The 18,889-nt window shown below is 48.2% G+C and overlaps 1 protein-coding gene across 11 annotated transcripts in view; it reads left to right on the top strand.

Moving 5' to 3' along the window:
* The window catches only part of ppef1 (protein phosphatase, EF-hand calcium binding domain 1), a 92,664-nt gene extending 74,576 nt beyond the window's left edge, over positions 1–18,088 (top strand). For all 11 annotated transcript variants that reach the window (XM_078409327.1, XM_078409331.1, XM_078409329.1 and 8 more), the window contains 3 exons: positions 6,388–6,551; positions 11,652–11,736; positions 16,635–18,088. In XM_078409327.1, the coding sequence (XP_078265453.1) occupies positions 6,388–6,551; positions 11,652–11,736; positions 16,635–16,816 (431 nt within the window). In that variant the 3' untranslated portion in view covers positions 16,817–18,088. The remainder of the gene's footprint in view (positions 1–6,387; positions 6,552–11,651; positions 11,737–16,634) is intronic.
* Positions 18,089–18,889: the final 801 nt, after the last annotated feature.

The following is an 18,889-nucleotide window of genomic DNA, read 5'->3' on the forward strand; positions in this document are numbered from 1 at the left end:
GCTAGCTCCTGGAAATCCACATGGTCACCAACCACGGCTACGGAGGGAATGGCCGGCCGGGACAGGGCATCAGCAACGGCATTCAACCTACCCGCAATATGACGGACATCGGTCGTGAACTCCGAAATGAGGGTTAGGTGCCGCTGCTGGCGAGCCGACCACGGATCAGAAACCTTAGCAAAAGCGAATGTCAAAGGTTTGTGATCCGTGTAGGCCACGAAAGAACGGCCTTCTAAAAAGTAGCGGAAGTGCCGGACTGCTAAATACAGGGCCAGGAGCTCCCTATTGAACGCACTGTACTTGAGCTCCGCCCGAGAGAGCTGCCTGCTGAAAAACGCAAGAGGCTGCCACTCACCGTCAACCTGCTGCTCCAAAACCCCACCCACTGCCACGTCTGAGGCGTCCACCGTCAGAGCTGTGGGGGCGGAGGAGCGCGGGTGCACCAGCATGGTGGCATTGGCGAGGGCCTGTTTGACCGCAACAAAAGCCGTCTCCGCAGCTACGGACCATACCAACTCCGCGGGGTTACCTGCGAGACACTGAAAAAGGGGACGCATAACCCGAGCTGCTGCAGGCACGAACCGATGATAAAAATTGACCATGCCCACAAATTCCTGCAAGCCCTTGATGGTAGTCGGGCGGGGGAAAGAGCGGACCGCGTCCACCTTAGCTGGTAAGGGAGTGGCACCGGCCGGAGTAACCCGATGACCCAAAAAATCCACCACGGACAGGCCGAATTGGCACTTGTCCGGATGGAGAATCAGGCCATGGTCTTGCAGCCTCTGGAACACGGTGCGGAGGTGGACCAAGTGCTCCTGGTCCGAACGGCTGGCAATCAATATATCGTCTAAATAAATAAAGACGAACGGCAACCCTCGACCCACCCGGTCCATCAGACGCTGGAATGCCTGAGCTGCATTTTTAAGGCCGAAAGGCATTCGCAACCACTCAAACAGTCCGAACGGGGTGATGGTCGCTGTTTTCGGAATATCCGGCGGGTGGACCGGGATCTGATGGTATCCCCGCACCAAATCAATTTTTGAAAATATTGTAGCCCCCTCCAGGCTAGCTGAAAAGTCCTGAATGTGTGGAATCGGGTAGCGGTCCGGCCGTGTTGCCGCGTTGAGTCGACGGAAGTCACCACATGGTCTCCACCCCCCAGATGCTTTGGAAACCATGTGCAAAGGGGATGCCCACGGACTTCTTGAAGGCCGAATGATTCCCAACCTCTCCAAGTTTAGGAACTCCTCTCGCGCCCTGGCCAGCTTGTCGGGTGGAAGGCGCCGTGCCCGGGCAAAAACCGGCGGCCCTTCGGTTGGAATGAAATGGACGACCCCGTGCTTCTCCGAAGGTGAATCAAAACGCTGGACGAGAAGCTGCGGGAAGTCGGCCAGGACCGCATCGAACTGACCGGGAGCCGTGGTGATGGACTGGATGACTAGGCTGGGTGGGGCGGCGCTTGTAGAAGCCTCTGGCCCAGTATCCCGAGGCCGTACATCAGCCAAGGGTTGTAGGCCCCTCCCTCGGACGTCTGCGACCAAGGAAAACGCCCATAGGAAATCTGCCCCCAATATGGCCTGGCCCACATCCGCAACGATGAATTCCCAACGGTAAGTCCTGGACTCGAAGGACAAGGACATGGTCCTTTTACCGTACGTACGGATGGTGCTACCATTCACTGCAATTAGGGGCGGGCCCTTTTCCCCCACTCGAACTTCACAGTCATAGGGGGGCACAATACTTACAACCGCTCCCGTATCCACCAGGAAAACGATCCCGGTAGTCTGATCCGTAGCGTAGAGGCGGTGGTTACGGCCAACCGAGACTGCCTCTACAGTCGATCGGCCCCGGCGTTTCCCGGAAACGAACACGGGGATCTACAGCTTCGGGCGTCGCTGCCCCACCGCCGATGGAAAGAGCACCAGCGACGCCTATCCGGCTCTGTTGGTCGAGGCCGCTGCCAATGAACAGGCGCCGCCGCCCTCTCTTGGCGGGCCGGCTGCGCAATAGCGGCCGATGCGTCGCTCTCCCGGCCGCACTCCCGACTGCCGCTGGGCCTCGAGACCCGGTTAACGGAGCCGTCTCGGGCGTTGCGTTCCCTCACCAGCGTGTCTGCCTTCTCGGCGAACGCTACCGGCTCTGCAAAAGGGACGTCCGCCAACACCAACCTGACGTCCCCAGGTAGCTTCTCCCGGAAGGCCGCCTCAAACATCATACATGGCTGATGGTCGCCCGCCAACGCCAGCATCTCGGACATCAGCTCCGACGGCAGCCGCTGCCCCAGGTCTGGCAAATGGAGGAGCTTCAGAGCCCGCTGGCTCTGGGCCCAGCCGAAGGTCCGCAGCAGGAGCTTCTTAAGCCCCACGTACTGCTCCGTTTGGGGTGGACTGGTCAGGTATCGGCTGACCCGCGCAGCCACCTCCGCCTGCAGACAGCTCACCACATGATGGTACTTCTCCTGGTCTTCCTCCACCTTCTTGAGATGGAACTGTGACTCTGCCTGCACAAACCACAGGTGCGGCTGATGGGCCCAGAACGGCGGTAGATGGACTTCGCCCGCGCTCGCTCCCGCCTGCGACATGCTGCTGCTTTCTTCCTACGTTCGAGGTCACCAATGTAGTGAGTCCAGACGAGTGGTTTTATTGGAATCCTTTATTAGTATCAAAACCCGTAACAAACGCGACTGACTTCTTCCTGGACAAACACTACTTTACTTAATAATCTAATCTCTAATCTGGTTTGGCGCCAAGCATTTAAATACCCCGCGCTTCCTTAACCCATGACCGTAATCCAATCCGTGGGTTCTATTACCTGGCCAATCCCTATGTCCCTACAGGCTAAACTTGGATTTATGGATGTCTTTGCTTATAATTATAGACAGTAGACAATGGACATTAGGTGCAGGAGTAGGCCATTCGGCTCTTCGAGCCAGCACCACCATTCAATGTGATCATGGCTGATCATTCTCAATCAGTACCCCGTTCCTGCCTTCTCCCCATACCCCCTGACTCCGCTATCCTTAAGAGCTCTATCTAGCTCTCTCTTGAATGTATTCAGAGAATTGGCCTCCACTGCCCTCTGAGGCAGAGAATTCCACAGATTCACAACTCTCTGACTAAAAAAGTTTTTCCTCATCTCTGTTCTAAATGGCCTACCCCTTATTCGTAAACTGTGGCCCCTGGTTCTGGACTCCCCCAACATTGGGAACATTGTTCCTGCCTCTAACGTGTCCAACCCCTTAATAATCATACGTTTCGATAAGATCCCCTCTCATCCTTCTAAATTCCAGTGTATACAAGCCTAGTCGCTCCAGTCTTTCAACATATGACAGTCCCGCCATTCCGGGAATTAACCTAGTAAACCTACGCTGCACGCCCTCAATAGCAAGGATATCCTTCCTCAAATTTGGAGACCAAAACTGCACACAGTACTCCAGGTGCGGTCTCACTAGGGCCCTGTACAACTGCAAAAGGACCTCTTTGCTCCTATACTCAACTCCTCTTGTTATGGCCTACATTCCATTGGCTTTCTTTACTGCCTGCTGTACCTGCATGCTTCCTTTCAGTGACTGATGCACTAAGACACCCAGATCATGTTGTACGTCCCCTTTTCCTAACTTGACACCATTCAGATAATAATCTGCCTTCCTATTCTTACCACCAAAGTGGATAACCTCACACTTATCTACATTAAACTGCATCTGCCATGCATCCGCCCACTCACACAACCTGTCCAAGTCACCCTGCAACCTCATAGCATCTTCCTCACAGTTCACACTGCCACCTAGCTTTGTATCATCTGCAAATTTGCTAATGGTACTTTTAATCCCTTCATCCAAGTCAATTGTGCAACAGCAACGGTTTCAATACACATAGTAATGTGTTGATTGTTCACTTTGACCCTTGTCTGAAAGTATTCCTTTCCAGACTCACCTTTCGTAGTATAGATGCCGTACAGTCCAAGTTCATTACTCTCTGACTTCTTCAAGGTTGTGAATCCCACCCATTTGGTTTTGTAGAGCCTTTTGTTTTGCTTTGTCCTGTGATGGTGCTCTACATGTTGATGCAATGTGGCCTTTCTTTTGACAGTTGTAACACGTTAAGTCCTTGAACTGGCACTTATTTGCTTTGTGTTGACTATTGCTTCAATAGCACATGTCTGCGCTTTTCCCAGAACTTTGCTGTTAAAAACCTTGTCCCTGTCTTGTCATGCTTGTGTATTCGACCTGCCTTTTGTCTGTTGACTGTGCCAGCATGTGTTGGTCAAAACTCATGTGCACTTTGTCATGCCATTTACATGGCCAAAGCAGTTTTGCATGCCAAATCAAATGTATGGGCTGGTGTGTTCAGTAATTTTGATTGGATTCGCTCATCCAGCATTCCACATACAAATCTATCATGTAAAGCTTGATCCAGAAATGTCGCAAATTTGCAGTGTAGAGAAACCTTCTTCAATGAGATAATGCACTCATCCACAGCCTCACCAGACTTCTGGTTTCTTGTGTGAAATTTGTAACTTTCTGCAATCTCTATGGGCTCAGGGTTGAAGTGAGCATCAAGTTTTGAAAGAACAGTCTCAAATGAAACTTTCCTTACTTTCTCAGTGGCCAGGATGTTGGTGAGAGTTTCATAAAATTCAAGACCAATTTCAGTTAAAAGAATGGCTTTTTTTTGTTCCTGGGTGGCCTTGTTTTGTGCTCTTACCTGCACTTGATCATCATCCTCTGTTTCTTCAGCTTCAATAATGTAATTTGCAATAAAAAACATTTCCATTCGCTCACGGTATGAGGTAAAGGTTTCACGTTTTTTGTCAAAAGTTTCTAATCGGCCAATGTATCCCAAGGACGCCACCTTGCCCCATAGACACAACACAAAGATAGCCTGACAAACTCTAGACGACTTGTACAGCTGCTGTTTTGAACTACAGCCCCATGCATAGAAGGATTTGTGGCCTATCGTGTCCAGTTCGCAAACAACTGCGACACAGCTTTGTATTTGCTGTTTAAAATATTAAACAATACTGCATATTGCAAAACAGTCCAGCACTGTATTTAAAGGTTGAGTTCATAAACTCTATCTGATCCTCATCGCCATTGTAAGATATTATGGCTTCAACATGTAGATTGAAACAAGCCACAGATTTTCAGTGACTGATAAGATGTTGAATATATCACATGACACAAATCATATAATTCTAGTATTCAGTACTTAAAGATACAGTTACCATTATATACACTATAACTGTCTTGCTAAAGATGATGATATGGGTGAATTTTAGTGAATCACACCTTGTTCAATGAAGTCCACTGAAGGCCGAGAACCCACAAACCTGTCTTCATCGACGGTTGGTGTTGGAGAGAGTCAACAACTTCAAGTTCCTGGGCATGCATATCTCTGAAGATCTGTCCTGGACCCAGCACATTCATCCAATCATAAAGAAAGCCCATCAATGCCTCTACTTTCTTAGAAGATTGAGGAGATTTGGTATGTTGACGAATACTCTCTTAAACGTCTATAGATGATGGAGAGCGTATTGACTGGTTGCATCACAGCCGAGTTCGGCAACTGGAATGCCCAGGAATGAAGGAGATTACATAAAGTTTTAGAATATTGCCAGGTCCTATAGTGTACTGACCTCCCCAGCATCGAAAGGATCTATAGGAGACGCTGTCTTGAAAAGGCAGCCAGTATCATCAAGGACCAACACCATCCTGGCCACACTCTAATTTCACTCCAACTAAACTCTAAACAACGTACTGCCTTGGTTGCACGAGGGACTTTAGGCTTTGTTTTTGTTTTGCACGCTATTGATTTTCATATTTATTTAACTTTTTTCATTTGTTTATTATAATATATATTGAGTACTGTGTTTAAAAACCTGTTGTGCTGCAAAAGGTGAGAATTTAATTGTTCTGTTCCCGTACATATGACAATAAAATACTCTTTACTCTTAAACACGAGACCATGGTGCAAGCAGCCTACCTCTGCTTTCACAGGAATTTGCAGGAGGAACCTTCTTGTTCCAGTTCTGGATGATGGGCAGGTATTGTGATAAATCAGAGGGAGTTGTTGGGTTAAAAGAAGTGGTGGTGAGCTAGATGTTTGAGGGCTATGGGATCTTTCCCATCATCATATGTTGTCAATAAGGAGTAGCGAACACATGGGAAAGGGGTTGGGCGGGGAGAAATGGTGCTCAGGGTAAAACCTTGGGGCTAATGATACAGCAGCTGAAAGGCTGGGTGAATAAGAATGGTCCCACTGAGCTGAGCAAAGGATGGTGTGCTCAACCATGTCAATGACAGCAAAAAAACTTCAAGCTCAATGACACGTTACGGTTCCAAACTAAATCTTGATCTTATCATCTTCCTGGTGTGATTTTGTTTTTAAGGAGAGATTTCATCCAGTGAATGGGCCTCGGCTATGCACTCGGCTCTACATTTAAATGTACCCTGGAGGACCTTGAGGCCTAGATTGGCAAAGAACTTTGCTAATGGAAAGGTGGATTACCTCTCCACCTTTAAAGATCTTAAGTTCGAGCAACCCCTGAAAGAGGTAAAATAGAAGCCAACAATGAGATTTTGATATTCCAGGAATTGTACAGTATTTACATTGGGAGAAGGTGCCATGTGACAAATAAATGCTTTTATATATATGTGTATATATATAAACTTTCCGCACAGGCTCCATTGAGCCATGGGTGCCAGAGGTGTTGATTTGCTTCCAATTTCTGTCGCTAATTGTAAACTCAATTTTTAGCAGGACTTTCACTACTCACCAGACAGCAGAGTTATCTCGCTTGCTGAGCAGGTGCGGAAGACAATCTTCACACAATCCCACCTGACACAAGCCCTGCCAAATCAACGTGCAGCGCCCAAGTCTATGCCAGGTGTTGGTCACGGACTCAGCACCTCCTGTTTGTCCTGCAATGGATACTGAGCCAACATATGCTGTTGAGCAGTGCAACATTTAAATTTATTTGTCCACAAGGTGTCATTGGCAATAAGAATATTTGTGGTCCATCACCGATTGCCCCTTTGGAGGCAGCCAAGGATAAACCTTATTGGTGAACCTAGAACTGTAGATCAGTGCATGTTCCTTTAACATAGTGACCTCACCACTACTAACCACTCCCCATTGTCTCTTGTATAATTGTAGCTTCCCCACCTCCAGCTCGCTCTCTAGTTCCAGTGATGACCACGGACAGCTAGGGCACAACATGTGTGTAGTGAAATTAATAAACAATATCCAGTAAAAGACTCTGTGTGCAAAGGACGTCTCTTTACATGGTGTCAGAGCGGTAGACTTGCGTCTCCTGTTTATCGGGTTTTTATTTTTAGCATTTGTTCGTCCCAGTTGTGTCCCATCCTTCCACTTTGCCATGGCTCCCTCGTGTCGTCGTCCGGACACGCTTGTTTTTGATGAGGACATAGTGCACCGCTGGACTGTCTTCCAGCGGGACTACGAGCACTATATAGCGATTGCCCATCCTGATGCAACTGCTGCGATAAAAGCTCACCTGCTCCTCAACCTGGCTGGTCCGGAGGCAATGGAACGCTATGCGTCGTTCGAATTCGTCCCTCCGGAGGACCGCAACGACCCGGTATGTCTCATGGCTAAGTTCACTGCCCTGTGCGATATACCCACCAATAACATTATCGAACGTTTCAACTTTTTCTCGCGGCGTCAGACTCCAGGGGAGCACGTTGACGCCTTCATTGCATCCTTAAGACATATGGCTCGGCGGTGCCGCCTTCAAACGATTACACCCGACGAGATGATCAGGGACGTCCTGGTCAACGGTCTCCTAAACTCTAAGCTGCGGGATGAGCTCCTGATGAAGCCTGACCTGTCGCTAACGGACGCCATACATGCCGCACGCATGGCCTCTGCTGTTGGCTCAGTATCTCGGCCGGCGCCCCAGGACATAAATTTCACCGGCCGCCGGCGATTGAATGACCCGCAGACCAGGGTCACCCCCTCCGCGCCCACTATGGTCACCCCTCGCAGATGCCCAAACTGCAACTTCTCGTCACACAGGTATAACGTTTGCCCAGCGCAGGGCAAAACTTGTAATTCCTGCGGGAGGCAGAACCATTTTTCTGCAGCTTGTCGTTCTCGTGGGAGACCTGTCCCTGCTCCTAGAAGGAGTCTAAACAACCTTGCGACCGATGATAGCGCAACCGGTTCCCGGTACCAACATGAGGAACTCCATGGCTCAGATACGACTTCCTCCCATGGAGACTCTATGCTGTTTTCGCTTTTGGGTGCACCTGCATTGATAACGGATCCATCCGTGCATGTTACAGTCAATGGACACTCCTTCCCTGCCAAGGTCGATACTGGGGCTTTTGCAAATGTTATGTCTGTGGGCCTCTTCGAGCAGATAAGCTCGGGGGAGAGGGTTACTCCTGACAACTCCCGCCTCCATGCCTATGGGGGAGGCGTTCTGATTGCCGTGGGAAAGGCAACGGTTATCTGTACTGTTCTGGAGACCTCTCGGCCCCTCACGTTCCTCCTGCTAGCATCCGACAACGTCACCCTGCTGGGCGCCCGTGCATGCCAGGACTTTGGTTTGGTCTCATTCCACCGCGACATCCACCTGGTGCAGGCCCCCATGGACCCCCTGATCGAGTACCCTGACCGATTTGATGACGTCCTGGGGAAGCTGCCCTGTGCCTACAAGATCGTTGTGGACCCGGGGGTCAACCCAGTGGTCAGACCGGCCCACCGTGTGTCTTTTGCCATGAAGGGCCGCGTGGAGTCCACACTACGTGGCATGGTGGACATGGGCATCCTCAAGGAGGTGAGTGCCCCCACCCAGTGGGTCTCCACCATGGTGGTCGCTGCCAAGAAGGACGCGAGCGAGATCAGGATCTGCATCAACCCCAAGGACCTGAACCTGGCTATTAAACGCCCGCACTACCCCATGCGGACGGTGGAGGACGTTGCGGCACAGGTCGGTCCAGCCACAGTTTTCTCGGTCCTGGATGCCAAGAGCTCCTTTTGGCAGATCCCGCTGGATGCACGTTCCTCCTTCCTGACCACCTTCAGCACACCGTTCGGCAGGTTCCGTTTCCTCCGCATGCCTTTTGGGATCAACTCGGCAAGCGAGGTTTTTCAGCGTACGATGGAGCAGCTGTTTGCTGGGTTGCCGTGCGCCATCATTGTGGATGACATCCTGGTGTACGGGAGGGACGTCGCTGAGCATGACCGACACCTCCGCCAAGTCCTGGACAAGGCTCGTGAGATCAACCTCAAGCTTAATCGAAGGAAGTGTCGGTTCCGCGTTGAGGAAGTCACCTACGTCGGCCACGTTTTCACGGCGGGGGGGCCTGAAGCCAGACCCCGAGAAGACGGCGGCGATCACCAAAATGCCCGCTCCCACTGACGTGCCCGGCCTGCAGCGCTTCCTGGGCATGGTCAACTACTTGGGTAAGTTCATACCCGACCTCAGCGAACTGAGTGCCCCCCTGAGGGAGCTGACCAAGAAGGACAATGCCTGGGTCTGGCTCCCGCACCACCAATCGGCCTTCGTGGCCCTGAGGTCCAGACTCGCACGGACCCCCACTTTGCAGTTCTTCGACCTGAACAGGCCAAACGTCCTCACCTGCGATGCATCTCGGTTCGGCCTTGGTGCTGCCTGCCTGCAGCTCTACGACGACCGACAGCTGCCCGTCTCCTATGCCTCTCGCACAATGACCCCTGCTGAAAATCGTCCCGTCCCCTTCCACCTCTGTTCGCTGGCCAGGTTGTCCGGATGGAGTCCACCTCCGGTCACCACCGGCTGGCCGTGGTCGTCGGCAATGCTGACTCTCCACGGTCGTACCTGGTCAACTACGAGGGCACCGTGTATCGTCGTACCCGCCAGCACCTGATGCTGGTAAACGAGCCTGCACCGCCTCCCGCGGTCCCGTATTCACCTCCCGTCCAGTCCCCGGTGCCTGATGTGCCTCCTGCTCCGGTACATCCGCAGTCGCCCCAGCCCCCTTCCCCTCCCTCGCCTGCGCGTGTATCGCTTCCCAGTCCTCCTCCTTCCCCTGGTTCCCCAGCCTCTGTACCCGCACCCGTCCATGCTGTTCCTTCGACCGGAGGGGATGGTGCGTTGCGCACCCGCTCTGGGAGAGTGGTCAGGCCGCCTGTCCGGTACGGTGTGTACGAGTAGTCTGTGTTGTGCTGCATTCTATCTGCTCCCTGCTTGTAGTTTGAGCCTAGCGCATGAGCCGTGGTCACTTTTGTTTCCAAGAGGAAGGATGTAGATCAGTGCATGTTCCTTTAACATAGTGACCTCACCACTACTAACCACTCCCCATTGTCTCTTGTATAATTGTAGCTTCCCCACCTCCAGCTCGCTCTCTAGTTCCAGTGATGACCACGGACAGCTAGGGCACAACATGTGTGTAGTGAAATTAATAAACAATATCCAGTAAAAGACTCTGTGTGCAAAGGACGTCTCTTTACAGAACCAAGCAGATTCCTTCGCTGGAGAACATTGTGGAAGTTAACTCTGACAAGTGTGAGGTGTTGCACTTCGGTATATCAAACATTGTAAATGGTAGAGCCCTAGAGGGTGTTGCGTAAACAGAGAGATCTGCGAGAACAGGCTTAAAAGTTGCTTAAAAGTGATGAGTTGGGTGGTCAATGTGCTTTATTGGGAGGGAATCACAAAAATGGGCGTACCATGATGCAACTGTACATGTCGTTGGTGAGAGCACACTTTTACTGAGTACTGTGTGCAGTTTTGGTTGCCCAGCTACAAGAAGGATGTCATTGAGTTGGAATGGGTGCAGAAGAGATTCACCAGGATGTTACTTTGACTGGAGGGTTTGAGTTATCTGAAAAGGTTAGATAAGCTGGGACGTTTTTTATTTGGAGTATAGGAGACTGAGTGGTGATCTTATTGAGTTGTACAAGATCATAAAGGGCATGGTTAAAGTGAATGCTTGCAATCTTTTGTCCCCACGGTAGTGTGTTCTAAAACTAGGGGGCATCGGCTTAAGATGAGAGGGGAGAAATTTAAAGGGAATCTTTTCACTCTGGGGATAGTCTGTATCTTGAATGACTGGCAGAGGAAGCTATTGAAGAAGCAACAATTATGAGTTTTGAAAGACATGCACAACCTTTTCATTCAGAGGGTAGTTCATATCTGGAATGAGCTGCCAGAGGAAGCCAGAGAAAGAGAGGCAGATAAAATTACGGCTTCTAAAATATATTTGGACAGATAGAAATTGTTTAGGAGGCTATGGTCTAAATGTTTAGGGGGCTGTGGTCTAAATGGTCTAAATGCAGGCAAATGGGACTAGCCCAGTATGCTAATGTGGTTGGCATGGATCATTGGTCTAGAACTCTGGCTGCTGGCCACCTCTTTTAACCACTGCAGTAAAAGTTGGGTCAGGTGCCTTTGCAAAGAGCAGTCTAAATCCACTAGGACAAGTGATTACATGAATGGAAGATCGGTCATCCCAATAAAGACCTATGCTTTTATTCACAAAATGCTGGAGTAACTCAGCAGGTCAGGCAGCATCTCGGGAGAGAAGGAATGGGTAACGTTTCGGGTTGAGACCCTTCCTATGCTTATCAAGGTTGTAATGGCTAGTGGAATGTGTTCAAAACATTGGCATCTAAATTCTTTGACTGATTGACTTTGATCTACAGGTTCAGACACATTTGAATGAAGCCATGTGCAGGCATCGTGCAAATCTGGAAATCATTTTTGGGATGATTAGTAAAAGTCGCACAGGTAAATGGAAGTAATGTTATCCATATTTGAAATTGATTCTTTGATTTAACAATGTATTGGACTGTGTATTAAGTCTGCTCATATACAGTGTATAATGTAAATCAGGTCTACATTGAAAAAAGTTTATGATGTGGAAGAACTGATGGAGCCTAAATCAGGGTATAAAATTATAAGGGACCACGAAGCGTAAATAAGAAGGGTCTATTTCCCTCGGTAGAAAGGTCACATTCAGGGCAGTAATTGGTTGAAAGATTGGAGGGGAGGTGATAATTTGTTTTCATCTGGAGGGTAGTGAAGTTTGTGCCCCTCTGCCTGAAAGGGAGGGCAAGACAAAACCTTTCATCACAATGGGGCAGGACTCGGATGTGTACTTGAAAAGCAACAGGGTTACTGGTTCAGGGCTGGGATTAGGATGGGTACCTCTTTTCACCAGCATGGAGTTGTTGGGTGACACAGCAGCACATTGGTTGAGCAGAATAGATTCAAAACATGAATGTCTAATTGCTTCCCAACTGCCTCGCATCTCCAGAGACCCAGGTTCAACCCTGACCTCAGGTGCTGTTTGTGTGTTTGCCCATTCTCCCTGTGACCATGTGGGTTTTTTCCTGCTCCTCCACAACCTAAAGATGTGTAGGTCAGTACATTAATTGGCTCCTGTAAATTGCCCCCAGTGCGTTGGTGAGTGGTTGAATCTAAAGAGAGGTAGGGGAGAATGTGAGTGAGGATAGGTTACAGAAAAATAAATATAGAGGGATGGGATTGCTTGGAAAGCTGGCACAGACTTAATGGGCTGAATATCCTTCTGCATCATGAGGAATGGTCTCCTTTTGTGTTGTTGACTCCTATGATTTTTCTAGGCATCAGTCAGCACAATGTGAAGACTAACACTGAGATAATTTCCAAATGCAGCCATGTTCTGCAGATTGGAAGGCCCTCTGTGCCTAAGCCCATGGTTCGAGAATGTGCTGTCCTCTCAGCATCCATATCCCCAATACCAGCACTCTGCTTGTGCTCACAACCTTGCTCACAGCCTGCTAACCCGAACTTCTGCTGCCCATCTCCAGCCAGGCCAACCTGGCCCAGAGATGCTAATAGCAGACCATCTACAGTGAGCATTGTGTTGGAAAAGGGGACGGACAACGAGATCTGGGTGTCCTAGTGCATCAGTCACTGAAAGGAAGCATGCAGGTACAGCAGGCAGTGAAGAAAGCCAAAGGAATGTTGGCGTTCATAACGAGGAGTTGTACAGGAGCAAAGAGGTCCTTCTGCAGTTGTACAGGGCCCTAGTGAGGCCGCACCTGGAGTACTGTGTGCAGTTTTGGTCTGTGACAAATCAACATTTGGAGGTTGCAATTGGAAGGAGTGCACAACAGATTACAACATATAATTCTGCTATAATTAATTCTGCTATAATTTAATAGCTAAGTTCATAATGAACCCTGTGTTATAGAAAGTCATGTTGTAGCAAAGCAGGCTGCAGTTGCCAATATGTGTTATGGAAACACAAGTTATAGCAGAGCTACCTGTGCTATCCTATACTGTATTTTCAGGGCGGTAATCAATAAAGTCGGCCAACCCAGTCCGTCTCTTGGGAAAGCGAGGGCCATCTCCTCCTTCCCAGGCTTCTTACCAGTCTCTTGGTTCAAGTTATTCAGAAACACGGGCCAAACAGACAATAAAATAAACTGTAACTGTAAGGCAGTACCTGGGGCAACAGTGCCACCCTGCAACAGAATGAACTTAGGTTTCTAGTAAGCCAGGGACAATGACAACATTTGGTGAATCGTGGATTTGATTAGTAACACCACCACCAAGGTATGGATTCTGTTCTGCACACGTCCCAGGGAACATTCCCATGTATGGACTTCCGGAATATGTAATGTTGCTGAAGCAACATTTATGGCAGCACAATCTGACCCTCGCTCCCACCACCCCACACCCAACCCCACGAGCATCGGCTTCCATCACAGAGGCATGTGTTGAGGATGCACAAGGTTCACAAGGCCTGGGCAACAATCAGCCTCGGGTCTTCAATTCTTTGTGTGAATGCCGTACTGTCTGACTGCTGCTCGCATCAGGAAGACATTGGTGGCAGCCTCCCGAGCCATCATCAGGCCACATGCTGTGTTAATGCAATCCCGCATTTACCACGTGTCTGAACTGACTAACAGGGGGTTCTATAGAGTCAAGGCCTTCTTTGGAAGATTTAGTATCATTGTAATGAAAGGCCTGTACCATTAACAGCTTTCCCCGTGGGAGTGATCCATCACTTTGGTACAAGGTTCCAAAAAATGGATTCTAATTCACACCACTGCCACAACAAAGTGATTTCCCTCTTGCCCTAAATTAGTACACCTACAATCTCAGGAAGTCCATAAGAGTTGATGTGATCAGCATAATCACAACTAACTCACCTCCCCAATACAGCTGAGGTCAAACTCAACCATAGTATATGAGGAAAACTCATCCACACCATTATTCATTTCTTCAGATCTTTGAGGAAAGATATTCTTGCTATTGAGGGCGTGCGGCGTAGGTTTACTAGGTTAATTCCCGGAATGGCGGGACTGTCATACGTTGAAAGACTGGAGTGACTAGGCTTGTATACACTGGAATTTAGAAGGATGAGAGGGGATCTTATCGAAACATACAAGATTATTAAGGGGTTGGACACGTTAGAGGCAGGAAACATGTTCCCAATGTTGGGGAAGTCCAGACCCAGGGGCCACAGTTTACGAATAAGGGGTAGACTATTTAGAACGGAGATGAGGAAAATCTTTTTCAGTCAGACAGAGAGTTGTAAATCTGTGAAATTCTCTGCCTCAGAAGGCAGTGGAGGCCAATTCTCTGACTGCATTCAAGAGAGAGCTAGATAGAGCTCTTAAGGATAGCAGAGTCAGGAGGTATGGGGAGAAGGCAGGAACGGGGTGCTGATTGAGAATGATCAGCCATGATCACATTGAATGGTGGTGCTGGCTCGAAGCGCCGAATGGCCTCCTCCTTCACCTATTGTCTATTGTATATTGTCTAAGTCAGAAGGAAACATGGAAAGCCATTACTAAAAGTAGCATAAAGCAGCCGAGATGGCATTATCATTGTTGAATAGATACATTTCTACCTCTATCACATTCTATGTGAGAGAACTCATCTAGAAGATATTTTTTGTGATGTAATGTTTGCTACATAATGTAACAGTCATGAAGGGGAAGCACAACATAGGAAATGAATAATGGTGTGGATGAGTTTTCCTCATATACTATGGTTGAGTTTGACCTCAGCTGTATTGGGGAGGTGAGTTAGTTGTGATTATGCTGATCACATCAACTCTTATGGACTTCCTGAGATTGTAGGTGTACTAATTTAGGGCAAGAGGGAAATCACTTTGTTGTGGCAGTGGTGTGAATTAGAATCCATTTTTTGGAACCTTGTACCAAAGTGATGGATCACTCCCACGGGGAAAGCTGTTAATGGTACAGGCCTTTCATTACAATGATACTAAATCTTCCAAAGAAGGCCTTGACTCTATAGAACCCCCTGTTAGTCAGTTCAGACACGTGGTAAATGCGGGATTGCATTAACACAGCATGTGGCCTGATGATGGCTCGGGAGGCTGCCACCAATGTCTTCCTGATGCGAGCAGCAGTCAGACAGTACGGCATTCACACAAAGAATTGAAGACCCGAGTCTGATTGTTGCCCAGGCCTTGTGAACCTTGTGCATCCTCAACACATGCCTCTGTGATGGAAGCCGATGCTCGTGGGGTTGGGTGTGGGGTGGTGGGAGCGAGGGTCAGATTGTGCTGCCATAAATGTTGCTTCAGCAACATTACATATTCCGGAAGTCCATACATGGGAATGTTCCCTGGGACGTGTGCAGTACAAAATCCATACCTTGGTGGTGGTGTTACTAATCAAATCCACGATTCACCAAATGTTGTCATTGTCCCTGGCTTACTAGAAACCTAAGTTCATTCTGTTGCAGGGTGGCACTGTTGCCCCAGGTACTGCCTTACAGTTACAGTTTATTTTATTGTCTGTTTGGCCCGTGTTTCTGAATAACTTGAACCAAGAGACTGGTAAGAAGCCTGGGAAGGAGGAGATGGCCCTCGCTTTCCCAAGAGACGGACTGGGTTGGCCGACTTTATTGATTACCGCCCTGAAAATACAGTATAGGATAGCACAGGTAGCTCTGCTATAACTTGTGTTTCCATAACACATATTGGCAACTGCAGCCTGCTTTGCTACAACATGACTTTCTATAACACAGGGTTCATTATGAACTTAGCTATTAAATTATAGCAGAATTAACTGTAGACATTATATGTTGTAATCTGTTGTGCACTCCTTCCAATTGCAACCTCCAAATGTTGATTTGTCACTGATTATTAATGATGACTAGACCAAGTGGACACGTTGGGGCCAAACCTCTCCTGCATTGGTGCAGCACCCTCTCCTCCCTCCACTCCCCCTCCCTCCTCCCCTCCCCCCCCACTTCATCCTCCTCAACGTCCCCTTACCCTCCCTCCACCCCTCTCCCTTCCTCCCTCCCTAGGAGATAGATTTAAACTTTAAAATGTGAATAACTTAAAAAATATAGCACCAATTTCCATGAAACTTCTCTCATTAACACCAAAGGGACACAACAGTAAGTAAGGTGGGCCTAAGATTGTCGCGCTATCGTGTACCGTTTTGGCTGTAGTTCAGAAACATACAAACAAACAAACAAGAGTTTTAGTATATAGATATTGAGCGCGTTTAACAGGTCTCCTTTGCAGTGAGATGCCAGCTACATATGGAGCTGTGATTCAGAGCTGGACATGGTGCAGAGTATTAAAAGCTGTATTGATATATTGGCATGTCCAGTGTGCCTGCCTATGACTCATCATTCTCTCCCATCAGGATTGATCTCCATGGAGGAATTCCAGCAAACCTGGAAACTCTTCAGTTCCCATATGAACGTCCATGTGGATAATTCCTACGTGGATGACCTGGCTCGGAGCATTGACTTCAACAATGATGGCTTCATAGAATTCAATGAATTTCTGGAGGCATTCCGCTTGGTGCAGAAAGACAATGACTGAAATTGTACACAGTGACTGTAAATATTGAGGAAGAGCAATTGCCTGAATAGCAGTTTGTCGAACTTCAGATTTAGTCCCTGACATTTTCAAGTAAATGTAACTGTAATATAAATATAATTCGTGTAATCAATAGGATGATTCAGTTCCAGAATATCTCCACATTCTGCTGTGCTCTGTCTAATCAATGTACAGTAGGAGAACATTCACAACAACATGCAGAGAGAACTGTGTGTGCTTCTATTGGTTATTTGGCAATTGATTGTGATACGAGTGAATATTGAAGACGTTCCAGAGAAATCAATCCAAGTCTATCCAACCTCTCCCTGGAGCTTAAACCATCTAATCCAGGGAGCATTCTAGTAAACCTCCTCTGCGCCCTCTTCAAAACCTCCACATTTTTCCTGTAATGAGGCGACCAAAACTGCAGGCAATACTCCAAATGCGGTCTAACCAAAGTCCTATGGAACTGCATCATGATCTCCTGGCTCTTGTATTCAATGCCCCTAGCAATGAAGCATACTGTATGCCTCCTTTACCATCCTATCTACTTGTGCTGCCACCTTCAGTGTGCTATGAACTTGGACTCCAAGATCCCTCTGCACATCACTGCTGTTAAGGATCTTGCCATTAACTGCATACTTTCCCCTTACATTCAATCTCCCAAAGTGCAATGCCTTAAACTGGCTTGGGGCAAACTCCATCTGCCATTTCTCCGCCCATTTCTGCAGCTGATCTATGTCCCACTGTATCTTCTGACAGCCCTCTTCACTGTATGCAACTCCTCCAATTTTGGTGTCATCAGCAAACCTACTCACTAACCCATCTATATTTCCCAATGCAAATTGGAGGAACAGCACCTCATATTTCGCTTGGGCAGCTCACAACCCAGTGGTATGAATATTGATTTGTCTAACTTCAAGTAACCCTTGCTTTCCCTCTCTCTCCATCCCTCCCCCACCCTAGTACTCCGACTAGTTTCACTGTCCTTCTGATTAATTTTACTGATTGTATGGCTCCTCGTCATCGTCCCCTCAGCTAACATTAAACATTTTACATTTCCTTATTGTCTGCTTTGATTTGTTGTTTTCACACCTTACGTTTCCATGTCTCTAGACTCCCTCTTCCCTGATGCTCAGTCTGAAGAAGGGTCTCGACCCGAAATGTCACTCATTTCTTCTCTCCAGCGATGCTGCCTTAGTTACTCCAGCATTTTGTGTCTATCTTCAGTGTAAACTAGCATCTGCAGTTCCTTTCTACACATCTACATTGATATCCAGGTCATATAATATATATATAACATAGCACAAAAAGTAAGGAAATTTGTGTTTGGTAGATTATTTCTTTGTTGTAACAATGCTTCTTGGCAATAAATCTTATACCGTTGGAAAGCCTGTTTATTTCCCTTTTAAATGGTGCCACATTTGTAAGGAACATGCATTTGTGGGATGAGCAGCAGAGCTGAGTATGTGGGTTGCGCCCATGAAAAATCTGCCAAATCTTCTCTGCCAATGCCAAACAGCTTATTCTGCCATTGACTCTTGTTCGGTGTTGTTTGGTGGATTGGATGATTGAAGTCTAAAGAAACAAGACATATTGGCAATTTAACAATTTATTCATTTAATAAACAGGAGCCTCAGTAGCGTGTGGAAGAACCATACACAGCCACAACAGCCTGGCACCTCCTCCTCGTGCTGGTCACCAGCCTGGTCACACACTGTTGTGGGATGGCATCCCATTCTTCAACCAGCATTTGTCGCAAGTCAGCCAACGTGGTTGTGTTGGTCACTCTGGCACGAACAGCACGCCCAAGCTGATCCCACAAGTGTTCAATGGGGTTGAGGTCAGGACTGCTGGCAGGCCATTCCATCCTCTCCACTCCCAAATTCTGGAGTTAGTCTTTGAGAAACCCTGCTCTGTGGGGGCGAGCATTGTCATCTTGGAGGATAGAGTTCGGTCCCAGACTGTGGAGATATGGGATTGCCACTGGTTGCAGAATCTCATCTTGATATCTCTCTGCATTGAGATTGCCTCCAATGATGACAAGCCTCATTTTTCCAGTGAGGGAGATGCCGC

Source organism: Rhinoraja longicauda, chromosome 12, assembly GCF_053455715.1.
Source record: "Rhinoraja longicauda isolate Sanriku21f chromosome 12, sRhiLon1.1, whole genome shotgun sequence".
NCBI classification, from domain to species: domain Eukaryota; kingdom Metazoa; phylum Chordata; class Chondrichthyes; order Rajiformes; family Arhynchobatidae; genus Rhinoraja; species Rhinoraja longicauda.